The sequence below is a fragment of the Paracoccidioides brasiliensis genome (genome assembly GCF_000150735.1).
Source record: "Paracoccidioides brasiliensis Pb18 unplaced genomic scaffold supercont2.5, whole genome shotgun sequence".
Taxonomy (NCBI): domain Eukaryota; kingdom Fungi; phylum Ascomycota; class Eurotiomycetes; order Onygenales; family Ajellomycetaceae; genus Paracoccidioides; species Paracoccidioides brasiliensis.
The window spans coordinates 243,855-269,791 of NW_011371362.1; the positions used below are offsets into that span (position 1 = coordinate 243,855).

Genomic DNA, 25,937 nt, shown 5'->3' on the forward strand with positions numbered 1-25,937 from the left:
GAAATAGACTCTGCTTCCCCCGCGCGATTTTCGTCATGTGAAATTTCCTCGCCTGTCGCCTGTCGCCTGTCGCCCACCCAATCCCCACCACCGTTTCTCCCCTCTTATATTCTAATAATGCGATTCTTCCATTTTTCCATCACCCGCGCATATTAGAGATATATCTCGAACCCCCCCCCCCTCGAGTTCATTTCAACTTCCATTCATCGCTCACACCGCCAGGGGTCGCGTGTACTGCCTCTTGGGTGCCCTTGTTTTTGTACTTGTGCCCGCCTTTTGTACGGTGAACTCTGCTTGCTGTCGTATTCACTGTAACATCTCGAACCACTGGGTCATACATCTACCATTGGACTCGACGTTCATAGCAAATTAGTGGCTGGGATTTCTTATCGTGGATTTATCAAGGAGGGATTAAAGAGTTGTCGTATTTTGATTTTTTTATTTTGGTGTCCGCCGGGAGGGGGAGGTTTTAAGCCATGTCTGGCTACAACAGCGGGCGTCGAGCCCCGACTTTCTCGCAATACCTGAATGATCTGAATGCCATTCCTTCGCCCTATGATCTGGCACAACAGCAAGCGGAGCGGCAAGATCTATTCAATGTGGATGCTGAATTGGCTCTGTTTACGAACGCGGAGTTCCTGGATTTTGATGCTGTTGGGGATCTATCTGTTGACCTGCCCGTGAAATTTGAACGCGTGGAGGGAACCGATGCGCATAATAAGGACTCTCCGAGCACGGTTGGCGATGGAGATAATAATGTCAAGTACCTGGATATGTTGAATGGTGAGTCGGGTTTTACATTTGGGGTTTTTTTTTTATCTTTCTTCTCTACGTTTTCTTTTCTTTTCTTTTCTTTTCTTTTTTTTTTTTTTCCTTTTTGGAGTTTGAAGATATTCCCCATATATACCTCTGGACTGGCAGGAGGTTATTCAAGATTTTTAAGATTTTCGAGATACCCCGTTTGAGCTACTCCGTATGGATGATGCAATTTAAATGCCGCTTTGCGCATTTGACACAGGTCATGTATCAGCTCGTTCCTGGAGTGATATGCTCAGCAGCTGGATGATTGTCGTACCCGTCTGTGCCTCCCTCAATTTCAGTCAGACCTGCCCTCTCATGCGCGTCCTGGGGACACCTTTTTCTCCCTCCCCCCACATGTTATCCGCCTATAGATCACACAAGCACGCGCAGACTACCAAGAGAGGTCCTCTTTTTCAAGGGCCCGTGGATTGGTTACTGTCTTGCCGATCCGTGGTTGGGGCTGGTTGGGGTTGGGCGTCCCCCGTAGGCCCCTGTAGGCCCCTGGAGGCCCTTGAGCGGCGCTGTCTTTGTCTCCCCGACATCTGCGGCCTTTGGGGGGTCCGTCCGTTCCCTTTTATGGGTTTTATGGGCGCCTGCCTTAACCCAAACCTTGGACGGGGAACCGCCTGCTGGCCCAGGCACGTGATGGCAGTGCAGCGATCACGCAATTTCACGTGACTATGGCATTCGCCCGCGCCTCCGTCTGCTGCTGCTGTGTACGGCTCAAGCTGTCGGGTGGTTTGGCAGGTTGGCCCTCGTTTATAGTTAACTACGGGGAGTCTCCCCGGATTATATAAACCGATTTCTGCCTGATCCTGTTCACTCGCTTATCTCTATCTATATCTATGGGGAGGGAATCTTCTATCTGTTGATTGAATCTGCATGCCTCTCGCTATTCGTTTGCGCGGGTGGGCTTTCACCTTGGATAATAACCTGACAATGAAACAGACTTCAACCTGGCCAGCTACCCGCCTGACTTCCAATCACCCATCATCACCATGCAGGCACCCGCCTATCCGCTGTCCCAGCTTCCACCCCCCAGCCACAATGGAGCCCCCATGACCTCTGGAGAGTTCGGGCACTCGATTTCTCCCCAGCCCGTGTCAGCCCGATCCTCATCCAACGTATCCTTGGCATCACCTCTGTCTCAACCCGCCAAAAGGAAACAGGAAGCAATGTCCCCCGGAAACCCAAGCATGGACGAAGCCGCGCGACTGGCACAGGAGGAAGACAAACGCCGCCGCAACACGGCTGCCAGTGCCCGCTTCCGCATCAAGAAGAAGGAGCGTGAAAAGAACATGGAGCGCACCGTTAAGGAGGTCACGGCCAAAAACGCCACACTCGAGGCCCGCATCACCCAGCTCGAGATGGAGAATCGGTGGCTCAAGAACCTGATCACGGAGAAGAATAGCGGTGCCATTGCTGACGGGGATATTGCTGGCATGTTCGATAAGTATCGCGCGAGCGCAGAGGTGGCCCAGCAACAACCGTCGAACGGCTTGGAGAGGAGAAAAGCGTAAGTGAACGAGGCGGGTTGAAAGATGGAAGTGATGGAAGTGAATGGAAAAGAAAGAAGAAGGAAAGTGCCATCATCGCCGTTTATAATAATAATATACCAACAGCGTTTCCCATGATGGAAACGTGAATCGCACAATCGTCCCTCGATATTTCCATGCTATGTCACGCCATGTTTTGACTTGCGTTCCCCGTACAACAGAGATCCCCCCATTTTATTGTTTCGCGCAATTGTTCCTAATGACTTCTAATGTTGCTCGTTATGTTTCGAAACTCTCCCACTTGTCAATTCTTGCTGTTATAGATGCCTGACTGTTGGGGCGAAGATCCCGGCTTTCTTTGGCTTGCCGTTACGTTCTCTATCCTGCCTGAGAGTTCGACGAGATGTTGAAAGTGATTCATACCCGAAGTACGAACTTACCGTTCTGTCATCACTCCACCCGTTGGGAATGATAGAAGAGGGTACTTTGAGGTTACGCTACATTGGGGAAGAGAAGAAATCAGGATTTGTCGTGGAAGTGTTCGAGGGCATGTTTGAGGTGACGTGGATCAAAGCTGGAGAAAAGAGCGGGTGCTGAGTGGTTGACGTGGGAGGTGGTGCTTTTGTCGGTTATGCGTTGGTTTTTTTTTTTTTTTTTGTCATGGAACGTTTAATCATTTGGTGTAATGGGCGGAGCTATGGGCAAAAAGGAGTGAGAGGTGGAAAGTGTTTTTGATGTTTTATGACCCATAGAGGTGATTTGGGGTGTGGCAGAGGGACTTTGATCTAAACCGGCTGGTTGTGATTTTCTTTTTTGTGGCTTTTGACTAATACCTCTTTTCATTCGATGCATTCTATATTAAGTGTCTTTGATGCACATATACACTTGTAATTGTGGAAGGGTGTTTTTTTTTTGTTGTTGTTGTTGTCTTTTGCTTCTCTGGTTTTGGGGGGGTTTCCAGTTGCTTAGACCTATTTCTCTCCAGTGTGTTTTTTCGCCGCTTTTTCTCTCTCTTCTGATATTGATAACCACCTTATTGTACTTGAGATTTAAATAACCACATGTGCGTATGATTTCTATTGTTATTTGGCCTCTTTGAAGATTTTGCGCCTTTGTCACGCTCTCTAGAGCTGCAGGGGTAAGAATCGGCATACTTCAATATAAAATACCTCCTAAATATGCTGGGCAGTCAACATGTTACTTGAAGTATATGGTCAAAAGAGGGTCAAACCGGGTATGACTGAAGAAGCGTAATTATTCTGTGGTTCAACGTAGGGACGAACTGCCCCTGGCTTACCTACCACTCCATGGCGGTTATCATCGATGTCTGCCAAACCAATTCCCCTTTCACTCATTGTTGGATCCTCACCCCCCAACAAGAAGATCTTGTTCACCTGTAACGCACTAAGCAGTTAAGAAGAGACAACAAAAGGAATGCGCAAAAATTCCGGTCTCCACATCCAGCAAAAGCAATGAATAATAAACTGAACTGAGAGTGGGTATAAAATTTCAAATATGCCTTCCTCACACATCCTCATATGAAAATATGGATAAATCTGCATCTATCCCATAAAACAATATGCGCAAAACCGCTCAATTCAATTCAATACCAAATATATATGTAAACAAAAATATAAAAATAAACAGAGAAAGAAAGAAAGAAAGAAAGAAATAACTTCCCACTAATAGTGCTACGTAATATCAATATTCATATTCAATATATGAAACAAATCCAACACACCTTTAAACCCCTCACATCCCAAACCCACACGCCCACATCTCCATATCCATGGTATGTATCACCCACCCAAAACTCCAACCCATATGATATCTATACACTTCCATAAACAAACCCACCCCCCAAGCCCTACGAAAACCTAACCCCCCGACTCGGATCCCACTGCCCAGGCGCTGGCATCGCCATCTGCCTCGTCAACGGCACCGGAGACCTCAACTGCGCTGCCTCCTGCGCCTCCACGTCGCTTTGCCCTTGTGCCTGTTCACGCGTCCGCTGTGTCTGCTCATTCATCTGTGGAGCAGGGACTCCCGCGAACTTGATCCCCCGCTCAGGGGACCACATACCTGCCACAGGCATTGACTTGAGCATGGGCATTGGCATCGGTGGCGGAAATGGAAGGGTGCTTGGTGGTGGAACGATGGAGGCGCGGATGGGTTGCGGGGCCACGAGGGGTTCTTCAGTTGGTGCTCTTGATGGTGCTGTGGGTGATGCTAGGGTTTGAGCCGGAGACGTGGTGGATGTTGATGGGGTGAAGTCTGTTTGGATGGGGTATGAGCCTGGAGTGGATGAACAGATGGGTTTGGTAGGGGATTTTTGGAGGGGCTTTTGGTAGTATGGCTGATGGTATTGGAGCGGTGGTGATTGGTATAGTGGTTGTTGTTGTTGTTGTTGTTGCTGCTGCTGCTGTTGTTGAATGGCGGCTGACGCTGCTGCTGCTGCTGGAGGTGCAGTGGAAACCGCCGTTGCGGGAGGTGGTGATGTTTTTTGCTTCGGTTTTTGGATCTGTGAAATGTTGAGTGACGCCATTGCTATAGTATTCGTAATGTCTCTGTTGTTATTCATTTGTTAGCCAAAAATTTACATACTTATATAGAATGTTGATACTCAACTCACCTCTCCAACTCCCCGGCCTCAATCCTCCTCTCCTTCACAAACCCCCGACAATCATCCCGAAACCTCCCTACCAGCTTCGCCAAGTCATTGTAAAACTTCCTCCCAACTTCCACATTGCCAATAATCTCCTTATACTTTACATACCCATTCTCTAACTCCTGCAACGCCTTTTCGCGCTCCTTCGTCGACGAATCCCCCCGCCGCGCATTCACAAAGTTCCGATTCGCCTCCAGCAGCTGCTCCGCAATCTTCGCCTGGGCCTTTTCCTCGTCCTCACCGAGCATTTTGCGGTCCACATCATACTCTTGCAGCCGTGCACTGAAGAGATCTTCGAATTGGCTGGCCTCAATTCGTTGCATGGGAAAGTCCCGCTCGAGACGGCCGGTTTCAACCAGGAGAGCGGCATCTATCAGTGGAGTTAGCCATAACAATACACATATACACACATATATAGAAAACATACGAATACTATCCCCCCTCGCTTTCTCCCTAAGCGCCTCAACCCTCCTCCTTCGACGACTCTCCAACCTAGACACCTCATTCAAACAACCCCTCAACCGCACTGCCTCCCTCTCAACGGCATCTGTCATCGCCGCCTTCCGAGTACTGGGCACAAACGTCTCAATCTCTCTATTCGTCCCGCTAAGCACCTGCAGCACCCTCTCCGTGTCCCGCAACTTTTCCTCAACAAGTCGATCGCTATTCTCCGCCGATGCCAAATAGCCCTCGATCTCCTTCATCCGGGCATGCAGCTTCTCGCCAGCAACTTCGGAGGCTTCGCGTGTCCAGCGGTCCGTGCCGTACTTGGTGCGTGCACGGTTATCTTCGTCCTTCTCGGCCATGAGCATCTCGACACCCTCGGTGTAGATGGCCTTATCGTTTGCTTTGAGTTTTGAGGTGTCTTTTATGGACAGACGGAGCCGATTCAGGCCGTCTTGCTGACGTATCTCTTCTGCATGGGAGAGTAGGGATGGAGGGAGGCCGAGTGGCTTTTCAAGAGCCTGGAGAGAACCGGGGAGATTGAGTGATTGGAGGAGTCTGCATCAGATGAAATGTTAGCAAAGAATACCAACCCCCTTTCCTCCCGCACAGTATTGCACCAGAAAAAAAAAATAAAAAATCAAAACATACTCCCTAAGCTTAGCAGTCATCTCTTCTAACCCACCCACAATCTCCTGATTAACCAACCTATCCCTCCTCTCCACATAAATACTCTCCGCAACGTGCACAGAATACGGCACCAGCTTCGCAAACAAGGGCCTTCCCAACGGCAACCCTTCCCCAACCAACGCCAACGCCTCCGTCACCTCCCTGGGCGCCTTGGCAGCAACCATACTCGCCCGATCCAAATGCTTCAACTCCGCCTTCGCAGGCACAGGCGTAAGGTAAATAATATCATTATCCTTCTCTGCCCTCTTCAAATCCTCCATAACCCGTTCCTTAAGCCCGTTCAAATCCCCCAGCACAGCCCGATTAATCCACCTGCTCTCCTTCAACGCCTCATTAACGCATGTCACGCTATCGCGCAACCGCACTATCTCCTCCCCATATTTTTGCTTCTCAAGGCAATCGCGCGACTGTCTGTATTGCGCTGCTGCTGCGAAGTGGTGGTGCTTGGCTGTCATATGGTGGATCCACTCGGTGCTAATGGCGTCGGATTTGACGCCGCAGTCACCCGCGTTGGCATATAAGTCGGACACTTTGGCCGCCAGGCGTGCTATGGAGGCATCTTTCAGCCCGTCCTTGACGGCCTTTTGCCAGAAGCATTCCTGCGCCTGTGCCAGAAGGAGCTCCTCGAGGCTCCGCAGGGTCATTTCGTCCATGTCTTCTGGTGGTGAGGAGCGGAGGTCGGGGAGGATATCTGTGCGCAGGTGGACGAGGACGCCGGCAGCGTGACAGAGGTATTTGCATGCTGTTTTCAGGTTGTCGGGGGTTGTGCTGTTGAGGGAGACGGCGAGTTGGGAGTAGAGGGCGGCAAGGTTGAAGAGGATGTTGGCGAGTTCGAAGCGGAGGTTATTTTGGGAGACTGTTAGGGTGTCATCACATTAGAAGTCGAGTTCACGGAGTCAAGGGGAATGCGGTAAACAACGGGATCGCTCACCGGGCCTCGACGTATTAAACCCAAAAGCCGGATACCACGAAAACTCCACGCCAATCTAGATACTTCCTATCAGTCAAAAACAAACATACAATCCCCCTCCTAATATATATATATATATATATATATATATATATATGTAATATATAAAAAAATAAAGCATATTCCACCCAATGCATAGATATAAACAGCCTACATCAATAGGAAACTTCCCCCCCAACCACTTCAACTGCGCCGCATAAGTCACCAGCCGACTAATGCCCGACACATGCGGCTCCCCCACGTTGATGGCATCGTTTCGCAGGCGGTCGATAATCAGCAGATCCTCAGTAAACATTTCGGGCCGCTGATCATATTTCGAGGAGATGTATTGGGTTATGGCGGCGGAGAGGGAGATGGGGTGGCTGCGGCGGAGGGTGAGGGTAAGGATGTTTCTGTGTATTGTCGTCTTGTTAGAAATGGTTTGGTGGGTCTTTTGGGGGAAGGCGGAGGGGTTAGGGTGCGGGTGCGGGCGCGGGTGCGGGTGCAGGATAGATAGGTTGGGCGGAGAAGAGGATGTCAAATGAGGGGAAGGGGGAATGGGTTTGGAGAACTTACGATGCCATGATTTATCGTCTAGGGATTCGTAATATATATATTATCGGGTTGGGTACTACTAAACTGTGGCTTGTATGATTGAGAGTGCGAAAAGAAAGTAAATAACTTGACGTAAATAAATAAAATTCCCAGGCTGTGATGCCAAGTCTATGCAAAATAAGGTTAAAGTTACGTGGCCCGTGCGCGAGCTATGACGTAGAAGCGGAAGACCTTCAACAGCAACTACAAACTACAACGTATATCTTTTTCTGTCACATCCAAGCGGGATGATTGCTGCTTATCAGCGTTGCTGGAGAATGTACCGTAATTCCCTATGTACCTGCGTACCTATAGACTGATGAAAGAGCCAACGCCAAACAACCATACCACAGCACACTACTGCACAGCACAGAGTACAGTACAAGTCTGTATATACATACAGTCAGTCCTCCATGAACCAATACATCCCATGCAAAAATGTAAAAGTAGAAAATATATATATATGACTGAGCCGCGCGAATCTCAAACCAGCAATGGCAAAGTTGGATTTGAAAGAAAGAAAGAAAAAACAGGTCGGATTTAGGGGGGAAAGAAAAAAGAATAAAAGAATAAAAAAAGGAGGGGGAAAAAAAATAAACAAGAAGCAGAGTGTGACTTGAGGAAAAGGAGGAAGGTAGGGAAAGGGGGGAGCCGAAGAGAGCAACGAAATCATCATCACCACCACCCGCCACCATATATCACCATAAAATGCCTCGAAAATTTTATAAAAAATCCCCAGAAAATAACGCATCTGATCGGCCGCATGGAAAAGGGAAAAATGACAAGCACCCAGACACCGTGATACTAACACAAGAGGGAAGTAAAAATATAGATGAAAAGAAACCATAACCAAGCCTTCCTCCTTCGGGGTGTAGATAAAAAGGGCGGGATAGCGGAAATTGGAGGAAATGAGAGTACTCATTGCTAGTAATATGAAAAATATCATACCAAAAGCCGAGGGAAAAATGAAAGCACTCGCAAAGATAAAAATCGCAATCATCAACACAAAAATATCTACCACAAGATCAGACGGAGAAAAAAAAAATATGAAAAGAAAATGCCTGGAAAAAGCAAACGAAATATTAATCACAAGAAAAGTAATATGATCTGGGCCCCCTTAGCCATATACATCTGTATGTACTACCCGTCTGTCACTCTGTCCGTCCCATTCAAACTCCATGAGAGTAAAAAAATAAGGCACAATGGACATCAGCACCTCTAACCGTCTGCTCCTAACCTTTCACAAATCGCACTCCTCTTCCTGTTTCTGTGGATCACTACCCATGGTTACCCCCATCAGGAAAATGTCTCCCAGAAATTTTATAAAGAAGAAGAGGGGAGATAACAAAAAAAAACCTACTCCTTGAGCTGGTTAATCTTAACCTTCAAATACTCAAACGTAGTCAGAAGAATCATGTTCTGAAGGGCAGTACGCGCAATCGAGACGGAGATGCCCTTGTACATCGAGGATCGTGCAACCGCCATAGTAGCTTCACCGATCTCCTTGGTCTTGCCAAGCAGGATACTCTGCGCACGAGTCTTCTTGGTATCCAAGGTATAGGTCTATGGGAAAGCCAGGGAAAAAATAAAAAAGAGTTAAAAAAGAGTTAATTGAGATGTAAATGACGCATTTAAGCGAAATAGGGAGAGGTAGAAAGTACATATGGAATGGATAAATACTAACACAACACCAGGGGATAACCCCGGACAACGCGCCTGCAACCATTGGTGCTCCAAACGGCGAGGTATGCTCCCCAAGATAGGTGGAAATGAGTTGCTTGGATGTCTCATAGATGCCAAAGTACAGACCGGTGCCAATGGTGTCGCGGATGGCGTGCAAACGCACACCGGTATATAGACCAAGGTACCCGTGACGGGCGACAATCTGTTTGAAGGCGTCAATGGTGCCGATGCGCGGCATGTTATGTAGCGACGGGTGGCCAGTTGCTGCTGTAGCGAGGGACCTATTGGACATGAGGACAGAGGTTTGGACGACGTTCTTGCACAATTCGAAGGGGCCTGAATAGGTTAGGAACGGAATGGGGTTTTTTATTTCATTTTTAATTTTTTTTTTTAATTTTTTTTTTCAAGGAGGAATGGAATAGCTTACAAGCTATAGGGGTTGCGGCGAGGCCTCCGACCATCCCAGATACTGTGAAGCAGGTTACACTAGCAAATGTTGGCAGACTGCCTGGAGTGTTGTAGGTGGCCAATGGCGATTCTCCGGTGATCCGCTCGAATATCTTAGATATGGCATGCTTTATATTTTGATAGACGGTGAAATTTGTCACGCGGACAATGGTCACGGTGGCCAGGGGCGGAAGAGCTCCTGGATAGATATTTTTAGTTTTTGGCAAAAGAGATGGAAAGATTGGTAGAGGCGGATAAAGAGACAGACCTGCGGTATAGCCCCTTAAACCTTCAGTGCGCCAGATATATTTAGCGCAGTGAGTTAGATTTTTGAAATCATGGCTAGAAGTAAAATAGGAATGATTAGAGAGGTAGTAGGTAGATAGATATACAGCTCTAGGTAGGATATGCTTACGTCTGCATTCGGGTCTTGAGATTCTCAAGGGGTGTCTGGAATAGCACATGACATGTTAGCGTGCTGTGCGTAGCTTAAAAGGTGGTTGGGTTGCAGTGTAATAACAAGGATACCCATAACAACAGAGAAACACAACATGACAAGCAAACATACCACTGAGAGAGTTGCGAGGATGGTCGAGGTAGCTGAAGCAGCCTGGGTGCGGTAATCCTTCAGGATCTTGTTTCTCTTAGCTACGTCCATTGCCCAGCAAGGAGTCGAGGCAACGCTAGCTGAGGGAGCTGTAGCTGTGGATGGGACCTGTACTGAGATGGGGACTATGGCTGGTGGATGAGAAGGTGATGATGAGCACGAAGAGGATGAAGAGGACAAAGAGGAAGACAAAGAAGAAGCGGAGGAGGAAGATGGGGTTGGGGAGGGAGAAGCTGTTGTCCGGTTAACGGCAGCATTGTGGTTGCTCTGGTGTTCCTGTTGGTGGAGTGATGGCATTATTTCCTCTTGTTTTCCAATTGGAAGAATGAGTTTATGTGGCATATGGCGTACTCCGTATAAAATATGTGGTAACACGCGCAAGCACAACTATTAGAGGAAGAAGAAGAGGAAGAAGAAGAAGAAGAAGAAGAAGAAGAAGAAGAAGAAGAAGAAGAAAGCACGGTATCATTTCCCTTTCATTTCACTTCATTTGACGGGATATGCCATGGACTAAGGAATCCGATGGAACGCAAAGTGGTCTCTCAAGCAAGGAGTGAGCAGACCTCTTAGCGTCCCACAACTGTCCATGGAGGAGAGTGTGGATGACCAGTTTCCGGCTTCGATTGAGGTGGAAACAGAGGGGAGAACTCAATCAGGGGGTGCGGGAAAGGGAGCAAACGGTCTGGAGCTTGAGTACGGGGGTGTCTCTGGTATATCCGGATATATAGATATATACCTGGGGCATGTATAAGAATGGTGAGGTTATGAAGGATACTGTATATAGGGATATTTGAGAAAGGTATATAATATCCGATACCATGGATAATCGGAAAACGAGCAGATCTACGGAGGGCAATTCAGTCAATGAATATGAATCTCACGAAGTGTCCAATCCTACAGGTAGAGAATGGGGTTATATACAGAGGGGACAGACATACGGTTGAGTAGGTAGAGGTAGAGGCAGCAGATTGTAGTGGAGAAAGAGGGGGAGGAGGAGGAGGAGGAGAAGGAGAAGGAGAAGGTGGAGGTGTTGGAGGCCGCGGAGGCACCGGCGGAGTAGGCGGAGGAGCAGGAGGAAGAGGAGAAGGAGGAGGAGGAGAGCAGGAGGAAGAGAAGTGATACGGAGGTTTGGCAGCGGGGAGGGAAAGCGGCGGGACCACATATAACTAAGAGCTATGGACTAGTTACGGAATGGATGGAATCGCCCGAGACAACCATGTAAGATGTCTCTGGGGAGTATCCATGGATCTCTGTACCGTCCAATTCAGGTGATTCAGGTGATTCCCTGCTGGGGGAGAGAGCAAGAACAAGGACCGTATAGGGAAGAAGTATATAGGGAAGAAGGCGAAGAATGCCGGAAGGATGTTGGCAGTGGGATGGAATGGGTTTGTGGATTGTGGATTGTGGATGTGTTAAGTTGGTTGATGCCAAGGAATCTTAATCGCAAGCAGCCCTTGGGAAAACATCAGACCTTTCCCGCTTTGGGCAGCCTGGCATGTGAGCTGGAGGGGCCCCGGTCCAAGCAGAAGCCCTGGAGAAAGCCCCGCCAAAGAAATTCGCTTCAAGGGTTGTATACAGATATATAACAAATCCCAACAATACCTGCCAGGATCCCAGCAAGCAGCGTGGGAAGGATAGAGTTTGGGACACTGGGAGAGACCGTCCGTCCGTTTCGACTGCCCGCGTACCTACACAGACAGGCCTTGAAAACCCCGCCCTGTTTACCTTACATGCCATTTGTCAATGCTACCGAATCAGTTAGTCTACGGTTGGAGTAGGCTTGAATTGAAGCAGCAGACTACGGGCTAGTTAGTTAGTGAGCACAAGCATGTAATGGTCAAGACTGCGACAAAAAACCCCTTGCCAACCAAATCCCCACCGCAGAATACGGGATGCAGGGAATGTGAACTGTTCCGCATTAAATAATGCTTTCATTCTTTGTCAAGAATTGCTCACATGGCCTGCCTATGGGGGTACTCTGTGAGACTGGCACATTGGTATATTTCTTAATTTAATGCCAGTTGTTTATTTAGTTACTCAACTCGGAAACCTTTCAATAACGTTATACAGTTTCCTGCCGCTGTTGCTGTGTCAATGAGATGAAAGGTTGAATAGCAGCTCAGCTAATTCAGCTATTGGCTAACAGTATTAGTTTAGCCTCTGCCTATAGAGTTCATCATCCAGGGTATATTTCGGCTTGTAAGTTGCTGGATTTATAAGAAAATGCACTTAGGGGACAGTCGACATGAACAACACTGCATTTCTTAGCGCTCAGTATAGTTAGTTATGCGTGGAACAGTGGTTGACAGCGGCTTCTCATCGGCGAATAACCAGTGATCGATCCACTCTCTCCAACAGCTCTCTCTATCCACGCACTGTCATTTCTGCAAAGTTTGTCGCCCGCGCAGAGCAAGGAAAGCCAGGCCTCACTAGCCTACAATCCCCCTCTTGATTATTCATCTCTTTCTCATACTAGTTAACTGTTAACTAAGTTAGTTAACGTGATGGATCACTTTCCATAACTCTCCTCCATCCAAATCCATACATATTCACCAAATCATTGAATATGCCCACAAAATCAAAAGATCAGGCTTCTAATCAGGAAGGAAGGCTTCTCTTAGCCATTGAGGCCTATAAAACAGGTCAAATTTCACATATTATGACTGCTGCCAAAACGTACGATGCTCCGTTCTCAACCTACACGATCAATTCAAGGGAGTCAAAACACGTTCAAAAGCTCAACTTTCTAATAGAAAGCTGACCTCTACAGAAGAAGAATCTCTAGTCCAATGGATAATATCCATGGATGAGAGAGGTCAGCCTCCTCGAATTGAAAACGTATGAAATATGGCAGATTTACTACTCTCTACCTGTTCTGTGGTGGGAAAATGGATTCAAAGACTCATTACATGTCATAAGGAACTTAAGAAGGTGGTGACTGAGTCTGAGGAACATGGCAGGCCAGTGCTTTTTACAGCCAGGAAATCGAGAATGGGTGACTGTTATGGAGGAAGTCAACTCAACCGGCTAAGAGATGCCAGCTGGCCATGCACAGTGCTGCTATCTTAGCAAAGGAAAACAAGAAGCTGAGAGCTGCAGTTGAGAAGAAAAAGTGCAAGAAGGAGCAAGCTCATACATTTCTAGCTCAGAATGAAGCTCGAACAGCTGAGGAAGAAATAGCTAGAGCTCAAGCAATTGATCAAATCATACAGGAGAGGGTAGAGAATTCAAACTAGCTACCTAGAAAGCGAGCTCTACCATGCTGCAGCAAGTGTAATATAGTTGGTCATCCTGCTAGAACCTGACAGAAGACCTAATCTATATATTTAACATGAGAAATTCTAGTTGATGGTTGCTTAATTCCTCAATTTGCCAAGTTTGTTTGGGGGTCACGGGAAGCCGATACATTACGTTAACTATATTTTTATTTATTCAAGAAACCTTCTAGACCTGATAGTTAGAGATTTTCTCTGTTTTGGTTTGATCCCGTATCGTCATCCCCCTTGTCTCTCTCTCTGTTCTTTGAACAATTCTAACATACCTACTCCGCAGCGCATAGAATAATAGCTGGAAGCGGAGGTTTTAACCAGCCTCAACCAGCTAAACTGTTTCTGGCGACCCATCTCCAACCTCCGAGGCACCGAGGATGCTCGGGGCTCCCAACAGCTGAGCAATCGAAATAACTACCCGCGGCTTTCTTGGACTCCGCTTATTTCGTATAAAAATAAACTATATCATTCTCGAGGGTTTTCATTTCTTTCCTCCTCTCCTTTTCATCTACCAAACCCTGCAAGTATATGCCTCTCTCTACCTTATAGATTTTAACTTCAACCCCCCTTGTAACATCCCAAAAAGCTTCCCCCCTGGAAAACTGAAATATCTCCTTTCCAGGAGACAATTTGTTGATATATATATATATAGAGAGAGATAAAGAACTACACATACATTCAAAATGGCCAAAAAGCAAGCCTCCCCTGCCTACGTCCTAGGCGTAGGCATGACGAAATTCGTCAAACCCCGCGGCAAAGTCGACTACACCGAGCTGGGTTTCGAAGCCGGTGTCAAGGCCATGCTGGACGCCCAAATCTCCTATGACGACGTCGAGCAGGGCATCGCTTGCTACTGCTACGGCGACTCCACCTGCGGCCAGCGTGTGTTCTACCAGTTCGGCCTCACCCGCATCCCCATCTATAACGTCAACAATAACTGCTCGACGGGCTCCACGGGTCTGGCAATGGCACGCACGATGGTCTCTCATGGCGCTGCGGACTGTGTTCTTGTCGTTGGCTTTGAGAAGATGAATCCGGGCAGTTTGTCGGCAAACTTCAATGACCGCGCGAATCCGACGGGTCTTTTTGGGGAGATGATGGCGAAGACTCGTGGGGTCACTAATGCCCCTGGTGCGGCGCAGATGTTTGGAAATGCTGGCGTTGAGTACATGGAGAAGTGAGGATATAATAAACCCCCCAGTGCACGCCCCCCAGAAGGGATATCCCATTATATACTAATATGATAAATAAACAACCCAGATACGGCGCCAAACCCACCGACTTCGCCGAAATCGGCCGCATCAACCATGAGCACTCCAAGCGAAACCCCTACTCCCAGTTCCAAGACGAATACACCCTCGAGCAAATCTCCAACTCCCCCATGATCCACTACCCCCTCACAAAACTCCAATGCTGCCCCACCTCCGACGGCGGCGCCGCAGCCGTCATCGTCTCCCAATCCTTCCTCGACGCCCGCCCACACCTCAAGGACCAAGCAGTCCTCATCGCAGGCCAGACAATAGCCACAGACGCCCCCTCCGTCTACGACACCAGCTCCATCAGCCTGATGGGCTTCGACATGGCCCGGTACGCCGCCCGCACCGCCCTCGCCGAAGCAGGCGTGGACGTGAAATCCATCAAAGTCTGCGAGCTACACGACTGCTTCTCGGCCAACGAGATGACGACGATTGACGCGCTGGAGCTCTCAGAGCCCGGCAAGGCGCATGAGATGGTCCGCAGGGGTGATATCACGTACGGCGGGAAGATGGTTGTTAATCCATCCGGGGGTCTGATTTCGAAGGGCCACCCGCTTGGCGCGACGGGGATTGCGCAGTGCGCGGAGCTCGTGTGGCATTTGCGCGGGTGGGCGAATAATAGGCTTGTGAAGGGGACAGATGCGGCGTTGCAGCATAATTTGGGGTTGGGGGGTGCGGTCGTTGTTACTGTTTATAAGCGGGCGGATGGTAAGGTGGCTGCTCCGGTGTCGGATGAGGTTGTCGGGAAGATTAATGGGCTGGGCTATAACCCTGCAGTTGTTGCGAAGGGTTTCACAGTTGAGCAGGCGAGGAAGGTTATGAGCAAGGAGAATTCGAGTGAGTGGGCGCTCTCGGATACGCAGGATAAGGTTCTTTCGAGATTTTAGGGGATAAGTTTTTTTTTTGACCTTTTATATATTATTTGTATATATAATCTGGTTGCCATGCTAAGTTCGTCTACTGGCTGGCATCTGCATTCTAACGACGTGTTCCCTATCTGCTGGAGGATCGTGCCATCTTCCACGGATTAACCCTAATACGCCCTCTGTTTTGCTGTTTTGATTTCCCTCACCTTCATTCTGTATATAGCCCATTCCCCCCTTTTATTTTGTCCGTTCGTTTGTCGCCATCTGACATGCTTGTTCCAATCATGGTTCATCTAGCTAGACGACTTGAATGAAATGAGATTATGCCACGCACTCTAAAGTGCACAAACCTCCGTTATCTCACCCTCATTCAGTCTACCCCCTTTTTTTAATTTTTTTAATATTTTTTTAATCAGGATTTCAATATACCCCTGGTTACCCGGCTATGCGTAAATAACTGCCACACATGCCACCCCCAATGTCTCCACCACAGAATTGGCCGGCCTCGGGACTTCGGCTGGCGGTTGTCGGGTGGTCCTTAATTAACTTGCCGAACCGACCGACACTTTGTATTGCTCCATGAAGAATGATGAAGCATCCCACGATTCTGACAATCTGTTATTACCTTCTTGTAACTAACAAGTATGCTACCCTGACAGAATGGATATATCACATGTGCCGGAAGCTGGAAGGAGATTGATCCAAGCTACCGTCAAACGATGCTGTCAAGCTCTTGTTATCCATAGACCAATGTATCTTGCAGTTCAAGTGGGAACAGTAGAAATGTGGGACCATTAAGTCACGTGATTTACATATCACCTTTGCAATCGAACAAACTTGCCCCCACGAGCGATCAAATGCTTAGTTAGGTTTGGCTAAACTCACTCATCTATAGCCTTTTTTTTTATAAAAAAAAGTGAAATTTGTGGAATATCTACTTAATGTAGAATTCAGGGTCGGATGTATATTCCCATTTTTTTTCTTCTTAAGAGACTGTTATTGAAGCTCTACTGTAACTAAGCTGCTCCAGTGGTCCAATGGTTAGGATTCTTGCCTTCCAAGCAAGAGGTCCGTGTTCGATTCACGGCTGGTGCAAAGTGAATTTCTTTTATGTTTTCTCTTTTTTTTTTTTTTCCATACTCATTAGTTACTGATCCAACCCTCTTATCTTTTGCATCTTTCTTATCGTGAACTTTTTCTTTTCAATCTGAGCATATATATATTTAAATAATCCCTTGAAATTCTGAATCTCTCGAGGGTAAAATCACGTGGTAACTAACTACAGAAAAACCTCCCTGATTATCTAATCCTCATGTTGGAACCTGTCTCGAAATTTTCTCGCTTCTCACTCGTTTTTCTTTTTTCCCTTTTCTTCTCCATACATATTCCAGGTCTCTATCATGCCCTTGTTGTGGTAGCTATTACGATCTTTTCGGTGGCCTCCAATTACATCTACAAATTTAGATAGGAGACCGAGAGCAATTAATTTTTTTCCATAACGTGCCTGTTCTAATCCCAGCTGTTGTTTGGGTGTCAAAATGCTTTTTGTTGCGGGTGACATGTCGACTGATGGATTCGCTTTCTGGGCATATATATAGTTTTCATTTCTCTTGATTCGTTTCCTTTTCTTTGTTACCCTTTTCTGTTGATTCTTACTGCATAGACGGATATATGGAGGCAGCAGGACAGGTTACAGGGACGAATCAAAGGGTTGGGATCTATGCAATTGATATCTTGGTTTTCATTCAGTATTTCAATGAGATGAAGTCGGAGTTTGATCGGTAATGGCCATGAATATTGATCCACTGCATTTTCCTGGCTTCTTTTGAACCACATATCAAGGACAAGTTCGGATGTTTGCAGTGGAACCGATGGGAAATGTCAGCTTTAACTGCCTGGTCAAAGCGAACAACTAACATCGCTTTTTAGCCCTCAAATGACGAATAACCCGTTCCTCTCGCTGAGGCTTGGGAGTAGCTCCTTGAATATATTTCACAAGATACCTTGCTATGGTCGCCGCCCCCCCCAGCAGGGTCTAGGATAACACGGCATCATCGAAGTCTCGTCCGTCCTTTCACAATGATGTCTCGAGGTCAAAAGTCATGCCAACAACAAAAAATCCTGCAAAAGGTAGAAGCAAGCAATTGCTTCTTATCTTTTTGCTTTTCTCTCTTGTCTTGCGTCGCCTTATTTCTTTTTCAGAGTTTTCAGTGGAGCATGACGTGTCAAATGGAGTTAGATACATTCTTACTTGGTTATATACTGAGCAGTTGTTTGCGATGTTGACAATATAACTTTATTGAGAGCAAAAAATTGATTATCTGCCTTTCACTGACAGTCCTTTGATACCATTCATTTACAAGAAATACCTGTATCAGTGGCATTCGTGGAGATAATTTAACCCTCCTAGCTGCACCACCACCAAAGACATTCCTAGAGCAAGATATTCAATACATAGTGTTTCGTTGAGCAGCCTTCAGGGTTCTTTTGATATATTATAAATGATCCTGAAATTTACAGTGTCATCATTAAATATTCATATGGCATTCCTGTCTTCAACTTCTTTCACTTGGAGGGGTCATTATCAATTATTACAGGTGTCAGATATTTAGCAATTGTAGCGGCAACTGGGTGAAGAACTCAGCCTCCGGGAGGCAGATAGATGTACGTGTACAGGGATACAACTTGATTCTCTGACTGTCTTCCATGTGGGAAAAGGGGGAAAGAGACCAATTTCAGTGTACCTCTCTGGATATTGTACAAGGATGTATGTATAAAGAGTATGATATCTTATGAGTGACGAGGACCTAGGCCGCGTTTTTTGTATATAACATAAATTAAATACATCATCGTGAGATTGGAAAACTAGCAAGAGCAGGATAGAAAATATACAAATAATGACACGAGCGATAAATGATGAACGATAACAGAAAATACACACACACACACACACACACACACACACACACACACACATATATATATATATACGCATGCATATATATATACGTATGCGTGGTAATAGGAAAGAAAGGGCAAATATGAAACCTTCGAAGGATGTAAGAAAAATTTGGGGAATTGCCACCCGTAGGATTTTCTATTACAAGAATTGCGAACTGCAGGATGGGGATGAGGAGAAGGGGTCGAAAGATTTTTTTTTTTCTTTTCTCGCCTCGAAACTCTCCTCAGTGACGAAGCAAAACGAGGGCAGAAAATTAGAGCATTCCTAGCTCATTAGAATTAGAAACAGATCGAGTCGAAGAAGAGAAGTTGCTACCCTTTCCATAGGGAAATTTCACCCCTCTTCCCCATCATAATGCTCTGTCTGACACTTGTTCCCTCAAAACTCATGTCGGTAAGATGCACAAAAGGGGAGGCGTCAGGGTCATCTTTTCCCCTCTTCTTTTCGCTCTCATTTGCATATATCATTAGGGAGCTAGAGCGATCTGACAAATCTGTTCAGAAGGCTAGTAATAGGGGGCTCTAGGAGACCGCTTGGCCGCAGTACGTTCCACAGGGATAGTACCTGCGTGGGGTTTATTAGTTAGAGTTGTATCATTCCGTTTTGATAGATTGAAACATACCAGGTATACCTCCCTGGGCTTCAAGGCCGACTCCCTCAGGCCACGATGCCATGCCACAAAGACATGAGCAAGAGCAAGCATCTCCAGATCCCATCTGCCCATTTCCAGTGGCGAGTGTAGCCAGTGGGATAGAAGCAGATATGGATTCAGAGATAGAAACAATGGGTGAAGAGGCGATGCCAGTTTCCGCGGGGAGGGAAGGAGGGACAGCACTAGCACCAACACCAGCACTGACGCTGACGCCGCCACCTTCGCCGGCCATGGCGAGTTCTTTGAACTGGGCATGCGACTTTTCAGCTGTAGGGTTGATGCTAAATACCATCCCTTGCTCGCAGTGCTTTCCTTGGGAACAAAACATCCACACCGGCTCTTGCGTCGTAACCTGGAATTCCATAGTTGGTGCAGGGTTCACGGAATTATTGGGATTTGGCATGAATCCCGAGTCGATACCAGCAGCCATTCTGGAACATGGCTCGGCGAAGGTGGACTGCGTTACAGTGTGGTTTTGAGACATGAAATTAAAGATGACCATGTCCCCGACGGCAGCGTTTATGGTATCTGGCTCGAATATAAGACCAGCTTCGCCGCCAACCGTAATCTGTATTGGAGACAATGGGGTAAGTGACATGTTGGCATTCAAGAGGGGGTCTTAGTAATTACGCACAAAATGCTCTTTTCCTCTTTGCATTGGAGCCTCGTTCCAAACATCTTGCTTTGCGCCCCCTCCAACATTGGTTGTGATGATAATCACATTGACGGATTGGCCTTTGTGCCCATTACCACCAATTTTATACTCGCCCTTTCCTTCACCACCAATGATATTTCCATGCTGGCCACCGTTGAGAAAACCGTCATTATGGCCTCCGAAGCCTTTATCTTTGCCTCCGTGGCCGATATTAATATCGGCACCCACACCCTTGTGGCTTCCGTACCCCAGAACAAACGGAAGACCTGGTGATTCTCCAGCGTGATTGGTTGCAGCAGCTGCTGCTACGAATGAAGTTAAAGCGAGTAATCGTGCCATTGTTTAAGATTTATTGTCCTTTTCCTGTATACTCCGTCAAGGAAACCAAGAACCAAAGCAGAGTTATTAAGATGTCAAGTCTGGTTAAAAATAAATAAAGCGTAAGATATATTGGGTTATAAATGATCGGACGAGGTCCTGCTCGTGAAGGTGGAATGGAAATTGAAAAGCCGAGTGAATGAATGGAATTTTTGAGCTCCCTGGAGGAATGGGAAAAAAAAGAAGGAACAAAAAATAGAAGATAATTAGAGAAACAGGACAGACAAATATGAAGACGCTTGATTCTTGAATGAGAGGAGAAAGGAATTAGAAGTATCAGAGGTTCCAGGAGGGGCAGAAGTCATAGTTTAAATTCCCGCATGAATGAGAGGTGAGATTTGAGCGTCAAGGGTTTTCCCAATAGATCCCGATGTCAAACCGCCCAGACACTCTTTTGGGCTGTCCATGCTCCCATCTCATGCTGTTGGCGCATGGACTGAAGCGGATGTGGTGAGGTCTGACAATGGTGAAGTTGGAGATGTATCGGCTGGTGTCTCATATAACTAGTGCTATGCTAGAGCCTTCACGTTTCGGGGTGCAGCTAAGTAGTCGCCCATGCAAGGACCCGGAGGGGTCGGTATGGCAAATAGTATGGAATCAATGGCGGATTTAGACGATGCTGATAATTTCATGATGGGCTCTTGGTAGATTAATTAAAGGGTTGGGGGTGTGGATTTTGCTAGATGATGTGTGGTGTGCGTTCCACTAACTAATCGAAGCAAGGACAGAGCTTCAACAGCTGAAATGTACGTCCGAACAACGAAAAGAGAATATCTGACTCCCATCCACAGACGGAGGAAAAGAGGTGTAAAAGAGAAGCTGTAATTAATCTTGGGTGTGATTCTGTGATAATATTTAGCTGCGTAAAGTCTACACTCCCTCTCAACATCAAAGCAATTTGAATAGAACATGTCCTGTTCATTTCCGGATAGATCTATGAACAGCTGGTCATTGCACTTAGTTGAAGGGATTGGGTGATCCAAGTACCCCATCAGCGTCATCCATCGCTTCCATGCCCTTGCTATCAGCTTCCCAGACTTTGATGACAGTTGCCCGCCCCCGAGTCTTTGTCCACGACTACCCAATCCACTCTTGGACGTCAAATTTACTCACTACTCCTGATTTGTCTTGGAATCTGACCCGACATTCCCCATTCTTCCGCATCAGGTAATAGCCCAAGGGGAAATGATAGATAGATTTCCATTTACGGAGTCCCGGTCGCCCTGGATTTGGAACTGTTCCTGTCTCAAGAATGCATGGAACACCTCCAAAACGGGGTTAATCACAATATGATAGGCACCCCTTTAGCTTTGACACTTCAACGAACGTCCTGCACAGATGCAGACGTAATAATAATCAAAAGTGGAAGGCATTGAGGAGTGGGGGGGGGGATTTTATAAATCATGAGCGCTGATTTGACCGTTGTTGTCCCTCGTAGAGGCCCGTGTAATAACCCGCATAGTACCATGCCATCATAAGATTTTTCAATCCCTCGTCCGCACCTAATCAAGTCAGTTAATTCCAAATTAGATCGAGTGCACAGCCACGCTTTGTAACGTTGAAGTAGCAACTTACCAGCTGCGTCACCTCCTCCCTGAGCCACCAGCTGGGGCATATTGGCAAACCATCCACTGGCGGTATGGTTAACTTCTGGTTGTGCCTGGGTGCTGGGAGCCTCCATCTCATCCTGTTTTCCATGAAGATAAGCCTGGGCCATATTGAGAAGTTAGCATCTGACATTCCATGCCAAAGAGACACAATTCAAACAACCAAAAATATAGAATGATGGAGTGAACATACCGGCGGCATCTCCATCTCTCCGCCATTAACCCCCTGGTCAGGCTTAGGCTCAGCATCAGTGTCAACATGTGGCTGGGACTCGCCAACAGCCTGCTGCCCGTCTTCGACTTCAGCAGCTCGGGCCCTGGCTTCTTCCTCTCTTAGAACATCGTCTACATTCTCACCCCTGGCTTGGATGCTGTGGTAGAGCTTGGTTGAAACCGAGAGTGTCAGAACGCATCACATCACGTGCATTAAGGGATGTCTACCTTGTGAAGGTACATACATTGTATTCCTCCACTGCGTCGTCCCATGATTGGATCAGGGCAGAATCGTCCCATATTTCTTCCTGAGTCAGCAGCTTCCTCTTGGGCCGTTTTCGTTTGCCCATTGTACTGTTGCGTCTGGTTATGATATGGTTCTTGAATGTTTGATATTGGTGTTTTCTCCTGGAGCTATTCTATGCAAAAGCTAATCCACACTAACTGTGTTGAGTTTGGTGTGTATGTCTTGGCATTAAATAACCAAGTAAAATTGGAAAAAAAAACAAAAATTATATTTCAAAAGTATCCCACCCAACCACTAACACAGCTCTTGGGGTCTCAATCGACCGAATTCCCCTAACATTTGACACAATGGCCGTAGAGAAGAAGGACAAGAAGCGCAAGGGTTAGTTTCCTAGTTGCTGTCTGCTCCTATTCTATTGTTCCTTGTTATTTTTTTCCCCCCTCTCACTGACATCTTGTTTCCGTAGCTGCGGTTACCTCTGCCCCAACACCCGCGGACCCGCCCTCGAAAAAGTCGAAAAAGTCAGTGTCTAAACTGGCTAAAACTCATGAGAATGAGAATGTACCAAAGCCAATCTTGAAGAAGTCCAAATCCGCAGAGGCTACCAATGGCGATTCTCCCAAGGCTGTTCCGGTGAAAGTTACCAGTGCACCCGCAAGACAGATCCGGCCGCGGAAACGAGCGGCGGACTTTATGAGTGAAGAAGAAGAAGGTGATCTCGAGGAAAGCAAGAAAAAGCCAGTCATGTCTTCTCCTGTCGCAACAAATCCCATCAATAAAGACCTTGAAAAACCTAGCAAGAAGAAGTCAAAGAAGGGAGCTGAGACTCAAACTGCTTCCGCATCTTCCACTAAAAAGGCAGCGACAAATGTGGACACTGAGGAGGAAATTTTGAGCACTTCAAAAGTGAGCAAAAAGAGTAAAGTTGACATAAAGCCTTCCAAGGAAATACACACGCAAATTGCAGAGGATGAGAATGAGGGAAGCGCAGCGGAAAAAGAATATGATGATGACCAGACGGCTGCGTTGATCCAAGGATTTGATAGCAGCGGTGATGAAGATGTATCTGGTGACGAAGGATTTGCTCCTGGAAAGAAGATCCCAGCCATCCCGGATGCGAAGCAGCTGAAGCGGAGACTGCGCAAGATGAAGAAAACAGGCACAGAAACGCAGGAACCAGGTACTATCTACGTTGGGTAAGTTCGCTCATTCATTTCCAAAGGGTGGAAAAGATTCTAATTTTTTCCCCTTCTAATAATCTATGAACTACAGCCGAGTTCCGCACGGTTTCTACGAGCACGAAATGCGCGCCTACTTCTCCCAATTTGGGCCCATCACCCGCCTCCGCCTATCCCGCAACCGCACCACAGGCCGCTCTAAGCATTTCGCCTTCATCGAGTTCGCGTCATCCTCCGTCGCGCAAATTGTCGCCGATACAATGGACAACTATCTCATGTTTGGACATATTTTAAAATGCAAGTTCGTGCCGCAGGAAAATGTGCATCCGCAGCTGTGGAAGGGGGCGAATAGACGGTTCAAGAAGACGCCATGGAACGCTATCGAGAGGCGTAGGTTGGATGCAGGAAAGACGAGGGAGCAGTGGGCGAGGAAGATTAAGCAGGAGGAGGCTAGGAGGGTGGCTAGGGTTGAAAAGATGAAGGAACTTGGGTATGAGTTTGAGATGCCGGTGTTGAAGGGTGTTGAGGAGGTTGTTGTTGTTCGTGATGTTGAGGGGAAGGGGCGGGGGGAGGTAGAGGGCGCTGAAGAGCCGGCTGCTATTGAGGCTTCTCAGAAGGAGGCGGAGAAGGCTGAGCTGGTATCTGGAGTTGTAGAAGAGGTGAAGCCTGCGCCAATTAAAGCAAAGAAGGACAGGAAGAAGAAGGCGGAGAAGAAGGATACCCCTGTAAAGGAGGGGAAGAAGACGAAGGATATGGAGCAGAAGAAGGATGGTAAAGCTTCATCGAAGGATAAGAAGGTCAAGGTAGATACCCCCGAGAAGTTGGGAAAGGAAAAGAAGATCAAGGCTAGTCTTGCAGCAGCGGGGAAGTCGGAGAAGAAGGAAGAGAAGTCTAAGGGGAAGAAGAGCAATGCATAGGTTGGAGTAGTTGTGGCCGATTTTCTTGTTGACGCTTGACCCTTGTTTATATGGATGACGGGCGTGTTCTTTTCCTTTTTCTTCATTTTTTACCTTTAATATATTCGATGTTCTTGGACGTGAATTTTGAGGATAAGAATACCTTACCGTTTTCCCGCTCTTTTCTCCGGTTCAAGCCCTAACTAACTCTTGTTTCGCATTTTCCCTACAGCCGTTGGGGATATTCAAGCAAAATTGAGATAGTGAGCTGAACCGGACTTTTCACCCTACATCAGGACATAGCTTTAAATGCAGCAATTGAGAAGACCGATCTTGTTTGGCTTATTGAAGTCTCCACACCATTTTCCGCACCGCTTAATTATTAACTAACTCCCTTGATCTGAGAAACCTTCCACCGAAATGCCTTCTCCTGCCAAGACATTATCACGTGATACACAGCCTAACTGCATACGCTCTAGCCCCCATCCAACCACAAAAGTTATAATCTGAAATATTTGAGCCTCTTCCTTCCTCGTCTTTTTCTTTTTTGTTCTCCTCTTCTTCAACTCCTCGCTCAAAGAATCGCATTCAAAGCTTACGCACAGAAGAAAGCCTTTCTCAGGGCCTTCTTCAAACCACACCCTCTAGCTTTGGGAGAAAGTCCCCGGACACCCTGCGCCCTCGGGCTTTTCACCCACGGGGTTCTTTTTGTTACCAAAAAGCCAGGCAATGCGGAAACGCGCCGCCATAGAAGCATATTTCATTGCGGCTTAATGCCTTTCTCTTCTTCTTCTCTTTTCTTTAAGGAGGAAGACCTCCCCTTTCCATCCCGACTTTGCAGAAGTTTCGATTTCTGCTGAGGTAACAATGGTGGCTGGATTGGATGGGCCAGTTTTTGCTGGCGGGGATTGGTTGCTATTCGTCGTGGTTGGATAGTCATGCGATTGCTCTTTTTTTGTATATACGCCTTTAACAGGGTGTGTGTATGATTTTTGAGTAACTCGATGGGGCTTATTCTTGAGGCGAGGAGTTCACTTCTTTTACCCCCTTTTAATGCCAAAGGTCTGTAGCTTATGGAAAGCGGTGGTGAGGTTCTGCGTTTATTCTCCTTTCTGGGGGGGATCTCATCGCAGAAGCCTTGTCGGATGGGCCAGACTTGTCTCATTGTTTATTTATTACTTTGCTTGTTTTGTGTGGGAGAGTGAGGGTGGGTGTGGGTTCTTTTCTTTGTTGAGGTTCAAGTGATGATGCGTATCATAGAGTCAAGCACTGAGGCTCAAAGAGCTTTTGAAGACTCAAATGATTTAAAAATATATCTGATGGACATATATATGGAGGAATAATTAATAATGTACATTTTGATTTTGCTTGCTTCAATA

The 25,937-nt window shown here is 46.9% G+C and overlaps 9 protein-coding genes and 1 non-coding gene across 10 annotated transcripts; 6 read left to right on the forward strand and 4 right to left on the reverse strand.

Moving 5' to 3' along the window:
- Positions 1 to 476: 476 nt before the first annotated feature.
- Positions 477 to 2,894, forward strand: PADG_04540 (uncharacterized protein; the record flags this gene model as incomplete). The annotated part of the gene is made up of 3 exons (XM_010761735.1): positions 477 to 783; positions 1,750 to 2,317; positions 2,621 to 2,894. 3 exons carry the CDS (start codon positions 477 to 479, stop codon positions 2,892 to 2,894), a joined length of 1,149 nt encoding a protein of 382 aa, XP_010760037.1.
- A 1,270-nt stretch (positions 2,895 to 4,164) lies between these two features.
- On the reverse strand, positions 4,165 to 7,632 carry PADG_04541 (uncharacterized protein; the record flags this gene model as incomplete). Its single annotated transcript, XM_010761988.1, has 7 exons — positions 4,165 to 4,864; positions 4,930 to 5,335; positions 5,393 to 5,967; positions 6,061 to 6,955; positions 7,031 to 7,085; positions 7,224 to 7,461; positions 7,625 to 7,632. 7 exons carry the CDS (start codon positions 7,630 to 7,632, stop codon positions 4,165 to 4,167), a joined length of 2,877 nt encoding a protein of 958 aa, XP_010760290.1.
- A 1,366-nt stretch (positions 7,633 to 8,998) lies between these two features.
- On the reverse strand, positions 8,999 to 10,676 carry PADG_04542 (uncharacterized protein; the record flags this gene model as incomplete). The annotated part of the gene is made up of 6 exons (XM_010761736.1): positions 8,999 to 9,205; positions 9,327 to 9,661; positions 9,753 to 9,971; positions 10,041 to 10,114; positions 10,188 to 10,222; positions 10,341 to 10,676. 6 exons carry the CDS (start codon positions 10,674 to 10,676, stop codon positions 8,999 to 9,001), a joined length of 1,206 nt encoding a protein of 401 aa, XP_010760038.1.
- Positions 10,677 to 10,965: 289 nt separating this feature from the next.
- PADG_11779 (uncharacterized protein) lies at positions 10,966 to 11,439 on the forward strand (the record flags this gene model as incomplete). Its single annotated transcript, XM_010762201.1, has 2 exons — positions 10,966 to 11,089; positions 11,354 to 11,439. The coding sequence occupies 2 exons, from the start codon at positions 10,966 to 10,968 to the stop codon at positions 11,437 to 11,439; spliced, it is 210 nt and encodes a 69-aa protein (XP_010760503.1).
- A 1,987-nt stretch (positions 11,440 to 13,426) lies between these two features.
- Positions 13,427 to 13,615, forward strand: PADG_11780 (uncharacterized protein; the record flags this gene model as incomplete). Its single annotated transcript, XM_010762202.1, has 1 exon — positions 13,427 to 13,615. One exon carries the CDS (start codon positions 13,427 to 13,429, stop codon positions 13,613 to 13,615), a length of 189 nt encoding a protein of 62 aa, XP_010760504.1.
- A 716-nt stretch (positions 13,616 to 14,331) lies between these two features.
- PADG_04543 (uncharacterized protein) lies at positions 14,332 to 15,791 on the forward strand (the record flags this gene model as incomplete). The annotated part of the gene is made up of 2 exons (XM_010761737.1): positions 14,332 to 14,825; positions 14,909 to 15,791. The coding sequence occupies 2 exons, from the start codon at positions 14,332 to 14,334 to the stop codon at positions 15,789 to 15,791; spliced, it is 1,377 nt and encodes a 458-aa protein (XP_010760039.1).
- Positions 15,792 to 16,793: 1,002 nt separating this feature from the next.
- PADG_11781 lies at positions 16,794 to 16,865 on the forward strand. The gene has a single exon. It is a non-coding gene; the product is annotated as a tRNA-Gly (tRNA).
- A 2,372-nt stretch (positions 16,866 to 19,237) lies between these two features.
- On the reverse strand, positions 19,238 to 20,378 carry PADG_04544 (uncharacterized protein; the record flags this gene model as incomplete). The annotated part of the gene is made up of 3 exons (XM_010761989.1): positions 19,238 to 19,296; positions 19,355 to 19,952; positions 20,019 to 20,378. 3 exons carry the CDS (start codon positions 20,376 to 20,378, stop codon positions 19,238 to 19,240), a joined length of 1,017 nt encoding a protein of 338 aa, XP_010760291.1.
- A 1,440-nt stretch (positions 20,379 to 21,818) lies between these two features.
- PADG_04545 (uncharacterized protein) lies at positions 21,819 to 22,587 on the reverse strand (the record flags this gene model as incomplete). Its single annotated transcript, XM_010761990.1, has 4 exons — positions 21,819 to 21,919; positions 21,993 to 22,125; positions 22,218 to 22,406; positions 22,483 to 22,587. The coding sequence occupies 4 exons, from the start codon at positions 22,585 to 22,587 to the stop codon at positions 21,819 to 21,821; spliced, it is 528 nt and encodes a 175-aa protein (XP_010760292.1).
- Positions 22,588 to 22,831: 244 nt separating this feature from the next.
- On the forward strand, positions 22,832 to 24,579 carry PADG_04546 (rRNA-binding ribosome biosynthesis protein NOP15; the record flags this gene model as incomplete). The annotated part of the gene is made up of 3 exons (XM_010761991.1): positions 22,832 to 22,865; positions 22,951 to 23,680; positions 23,757 to 24,579. The coding sequence occupies 3 exons, from the start codon at positions 22,832 to 22,834 to the stop codon at positions 24,577 to 24,579; spliced, it is 1,587 nt and encodes a 528-aa protein (XP_010760293.1).
- Positions 24,580 to 25,937: the final 1,358 nt, after the last annotated feature.